General features: G+C 52.0%; 2 protein-coding genes across 3 annotated transcripts in view; one reads left to right on the top strand and one right to left on the bottom strand.

Annotated features, from left to right (window-relative positions):
• NDUFB10 (NADH dehydrogenase (ubiquinone) 1 beta subcomplex, 10, 22kDa) overlaps positions 1-1,411 on the top strand; it is a 1,845-nt gene extending 434 nt beyond the window's left edge. Inside the window, exons 2-4 of the mRNA XM_010184566.1 lie at positions 599-737; positions 1,046-1,185; positions 1,311-1,411. Of these exons, the coding sequence (XP_010182868.1) occupies positions 599-737; positions 1,046-1,185; positions 1,311-1,411 (380 nt within the window). The remainder of the gene's footprint in view (positions 1-598; positions 738-1,045; positions 1,186-1,310) is intronic.
• A 517-nt stretch (positions 1,412-1,928) lies between these two features.
• Positions 1,929-4,923, bottom strand: part of RPS2 (ribosomal protein S2) — a 3,106-nt gene continuing 111 nt past the window's right edge. Inside the window, exons 2-8 of one of the 2 annotated variants that reach the window (XM_010184564.1) lie at positions 4,880-4,923; positions 4,598-4,687; positions 3,703-3,810; positions 3,029-3,202; positions 2,797-2,956; positions 2,249-2,340; positions 1,929-2,050 (exon numbers count right to left, since the gene is read on the bottom strand). The exon at positions 4,880-4,923 is cut by the window's right edge and continues 8 nt beyond it. In XM_010184564.1, coding sequence (XP_010182866.1) covers positions 1,970-2,050; positions 2,249-2,340; positions 2,797-2,956; positions 3,029-3,202; positions 3,703-3,810; positions 4,598-4,687; positions 4,880-4,923 — 749 coding nt within the window. In that variant the 3' untranslated portion in view covers positions 1,929-1,969. The remainder of the gene's footprint in view (positions 2,051-2,248; positions 2,341-2,796; positions 2,957-3,028; positions 3,203-3,702; positions 3,811-4,597; positions 4,688-4,879) is intronic. The other variant, XM_010184565.1, reaches the window with a different exon arrangement.

Genomic DNA, 4,923 nt, shown 5'->3' with positions numbered 1-4,923 from the left:
GCCGTGTGGGGCGCCGCCATCTTGTCCGTTCCGCTGCCGCCACTATGCCGGAGGACAGCGACTGGGAGGCGTACAAGGTGCCACCGACGCGCACCCCGGTCTCCGAGAGGACCACGTCGTTGCCCAACCCGGTCAACATCATCCAGACCGTCTTTAACTATGTCGTCGATGCGCACGTCACCTTCGTCCGAGGAACCCGCCGCCGCCGTCGTCCCCGGGGCGGCCGGACCCCCCTCAGTAGCGCCGCGGTGACTGCGGGAGTCGGGCTTCAGCATGGCATGGGGAAGCGGAGGAACGGGCACCGAGGGGCATGGGACAAAGACACAAGGACACGGCCATTGGGACAGGCATGGGGAGATGGGACATGGGACACAGACAAGAACAGAGGGACAGACATGGGGATGTGGGACACAGCACAGAGATTAAGACAAACACAGGGACTTGGGACACAGACAAGGACACAGCACAGACCCAAACACACACATGGGGCCCACTGCTGTGGTGCTGCCCAGGGAGACAGCAGCAGGGCTGGGCAGGGATGCTGTGGCCAGCGCTGGGGCTGTGCTGTCCCTTGCTGACAGCGGGGCTGTCTCTGCAGAGTGGATCGAGCGCCAGCAATCCAAGAACAAGCACTACTATTACCACCAGAAGTTTCGCCGTGTGCCTGACCTGAGCGAGTGCCTGGAGGGTGACTACCTCTGCTTCTTCGAGGCCGAAGCACAGTGGAGGAGGGACAGGTATGGCCACCATAGGGCTGCCCCCAGCAGGGTGCAGGGCTCTGGGTCATCAGCCCTGGGAACCACAGCATTTCGGGTGTTGAGGCAGCACCCCCTGCCCACCGTGTTACAGAACACCCATTTCATAGCGCTGCCATCCCCTGCAGCACACCTGAGCTGAGCAGGGTGGCACTGCACACATCCTCCTGCACTGCTCAGTTCCTACAAAAACCCAGAGCTGGCCTTCCACAGGGCACCATCGCCCCTTTGCTCAGCTCTTTTATGATCTCTTGCCTCCATTGCATTCATCATCATCATCTTTCCTGCAGGATGGTTGATCAGGAAATTGTGGAGATCATACGGGAAAGATTCGGTGCGTGCAAGCAGAGGGAAGGACCCAACCACTTCCAGAACTGCGCCAAGGAGATGGAGCTGCTGGCACAGGTCACCAAGGCCTACCAGGACCGATGTGAGTACAGCGACAGCGTGCAGGGAAAAGGGGGTTTAAGCCAAGCCCCAGACTTCACCCAGAACAGAGGTTTAGTTCTGTTCAGCTGCTGAGGGGTACTCCAGACATTTACTTTATCTTTTTAGATGGTGATCTGGGTGTCCATGGAAATGCAAGGACGTGCCTGATGAAGCAGAAGCACAGGATGATGGAGGAGAGGAAGGCACAAGCAAATGAGTCTCAGTAGTTCTGGTCAGAACCTCATATCCAGCTGAATGTTGTATCTTTGAACCTCTACAATAAATGTGCAGCCCAGGCATCTGCCACACAGCCAAAATTTAGTCTCATTCTTTGATAAGATCTACAAACTACAGAATTCTTCCTTTTTCAGCTCTGCATTTACCTTTGAATTCCAGTTGATCCTTACCACCCTCTGAACCACGTTCAGCCCCTACCTCCAGCCACCTTAGCTGGGATTTCCCTTTGGGACATGTCCTCCACCTCTGGGAACCATCAAAAACCGTGCTGCTCTGCCCAGCCCCGACCAAAAATTCCTTCAGGGTAAAAAAATCCCACACTGAAGAACAGCACAACGTTCAGAGCTGGTTCTGGACCCCCGTTAGGACCAACACATGATTAATGAGGATCAGGGTAACGTAACATACTGTTTCATTCAGCAGATGTTCAGGCTCTGAACCTACTCGAATCCCCAGCAGAGATTTAATCCATCTGCCCCAAGCATTAACCTCAAACCAATCACCGTTTCTCCTTCACTGATCACTTTATTGCCTCGTACAAAACCCACTTAAGTTGTTGCCACAGCAGCTGCCTGGGTTCTCTGCACCGAGACTCGGGTGTGAGTCTTTGCCAGATGATCAGTGAACTCCTGCAAAAATAAAATAAAAGCAGAGTTTGATTTTCTTAAGCCACTGTCATTGGAGTCTCTGCACTGCAGCCCTTTCCCACAACGTGTGTGTGGAGGCTGAGGCAGTTCAGATAACTCACTAAACCACAAATTCTCTGGGGACAGCACCTCAACTTCCCAGGGCAGGATCTGAGCTGCAAACAGCAGCCGTGCTCTCACCTGGTAAGGAGACTTGGTGAACACGGTCTCTTTCCAGAGGTCGGGGGTCAGGTAGCTGTAGGTCTTGGAGATGGCATCGAAGGTGGCTTTGGCTACAGCGAGAAAGCAAACACTGCTCATCACTGCTGCAGGAACCCGCTTGCCCTACCCACCCACACAGCTCCAAAAATGTAGGATTTTGGGAAGAACAGGGAGACCATAGCAGGGTCTCTCTGACTCAAACACAAAAGTCAAGTTTCTTTCTCTCTCCATTTACGACAATTACACCACTTCAACAAGTGCAATCGCGCAGATTGGGAGAATTTTAATACCAACGCATGGATAAAAAGGCAATTTCTTATCACTAACTTTTACAAAACCTCAGGATTATCTACAGCAGGACTAAGCTGCAGCGTAAGAAGTACCAGAAGTCTGCTCCTGTTTGACTGCCAGAAGCTTTTGATTCAACAAAGGTTTAAACTACTACAGAAACGGGTGTGCAGCACCCCAGCAACGGCAAAAACGGCAACACACGCAGCAAAGCTACCGCACGATCACCAAACACTCACCAAAGTTGCCAAGCGTGGCCGTGCAGCCCCTGGCTGAGGTGTAACAATCGTCAATCCCAGCCATCATCAGCAGCTTCTTGGGGACGGGGGCAGACACGATCCCTGTGCCACGAGGGGCCGGGATCAGACGCACCAGGACGGATCCACACCGGCCGGTGACCTACGCAGACACAACGGGTTACAGCTCCCGAAATACGGCACCAGCACAGAGACCCAGCCCAGCAGCGCTCACCTTGCAAGGCACCGTGTGGGGCTTGCCAATCTTGTTCCCCCAGTAGCCTCGTCGTACGGGTACGATGGATAACTTGGCCAAAATGATTGCCCCGCGAATGGCGGTGGCAACTTCTTTGGAGCATTTCACGCCAAGACCAACGTGGCCGTTGTAGTCCCCGATAGCGACGAAAGCCTGGCATTGAAAGGGAAGGTTTCAGTGGTGGCACAGGAACACTCAGCAGAGCAAAACCCATCAGGGTTTGTCACTGCAGATGACCCAAAGCGTGTGCTCAGCAGTGAAACCAGTTTAAGGAGCCCATTTTTCCCCTTTTCCCTCAGTCAAAACCAGCGACAGTTGAAGAATGGAGATTTAAATCCCTGCTACAGCCTCATGCTGGTCAAAAACCCACATAATTTCCAAGCCACATTCCCTCTTTACACAAGACTTCTTTCCCTGCCACAGCCCCAGCACTGCAACATAATTTCATGCTAAGGCTGCTTCAAGTAACACTGGAATATTTTAATAGGGTTTTTTAAATTAATACACCTTGTAAGTTATACAAGCTGATCTCTGTATCAAAATATTTACTAGATACTATAGAAGTAAATAAAGATATTTTATTTTATTAATATGATACTAAAGCAGCAGACAACACACATTTCCAATGTGAGAAAACAGAAGAAAAAGGCTACCTTAAACCTGGTGCGCTGACCAGCACGGGTCTGCTTCTGGACAGGCATGATCTTCAAAACCTCATCTTTCAGAGAAGACCCCAGGAAGAAGTCAATGATCTCCGACTCCTGCAAGATTTGCTCGTTTAATCACACACAGCCCCACTTTTTAAACAAACTGAACACAGCTTCAAATGCAACAACCCTGTAGACAGGTCTTTAAGTAATAGGTACTTAAATATGTTAAATAACACAGGCTTTTTTAAATTTCACTTACTTTAGGTTCCTAGGCAGTCAAACATTGCAAGTTAAAGTTTCCTTTCACAGAATGGCTCGGTTGGAAAAGCCCTCTGAGATCATCACGTCCAACCGTTCCTGTCTACCCCCTAAACCATATCCCTAAGTACCTCATCTACCTGCTCTTTAAACACATCCAGGGATGGTGACTCCACCACCTCCCTGGGCAGCCTGTGCCAGCTTCTGATGACCCTCTCAGTAAAGAACTTCCTCCTTATCTCTGACCTGAACCTCCCTTGGCACAGCTTGGTGCCGTTTCCCCTTGTTCTATCCCCCATCACCTGGGAGAAGAGCCCAGCACCCACCTTCTCTACAAGCTCCCTTGAGGTAGTTAGAGGTGGTGATGAGGTCTCCCCTCATCCCCTCATTTTCTCCACCCCTGAGCAGAACCATTACAGAATCACCCAAGTGCCGTGCTGCTGCCCCCATGCAAGGCACAAAGCAACACACGAAGCCCACCATGCTTCCCTACAAGTGACTGCATCCTCACCTCCCCCTGAATTATGTCTTCAACTCACACACACTCAACCTGGGCACAGCAAATGCAGCAACTACAGCAAACTCTGCGCCTCAGGTTAAGACTCTGCTGCACATCACTTAAACGTTCTCAGCAGCTTACCTTGATGGGAAGGGAGAAGAGATAGATCTCCTCAAGAGACTTGATCTTCATGTCCTTAACCAGGCGGCCAAGCTTTGTAACAGGAATCCACTGCAAAGAAATGCGTGGAAAAGGGTCAGGGACAGCACCGCCTGCCAGGACCCCACAGGAACCGGCTTTGCTTTCCCCTCCCGCTCCCGGGACGGCAGCGGCCACAGCCCCTCGAAGAGCCCAACTCCGCCGTGGTCTCCCGCCACCGGGGACGTCCCCACAAAGTCCCCTCCGCTCCCGAGCCCCGCTTACTTCCTTATCTTCAGCCTTGCCTCCACGAGCCCCGCGACCTCTTC

This window comes from Mesitornis unicolor, unplaced genomic scaffold (genome assembly GCF_000695765.1).
Source record: "Mesitornis unicolor isolate BGI_N332 unplaced genomic scaffold, ASM69576v1 scaffold4175, whole genome shotgun sequence".
Taxonomy (NCBI): domain Eukaryota; kingdom Metazoa; phylum Chordata; class Aves; order Mesitornithiformes; family Mesitornithidae; genus Mesitornis; species Mesitornis unicolor.
The sequence above is the reverse complement of the archived record's forward strand: the minus strand, read 5'-3'. Positions and strand labels throughout refer to the sequence as shown.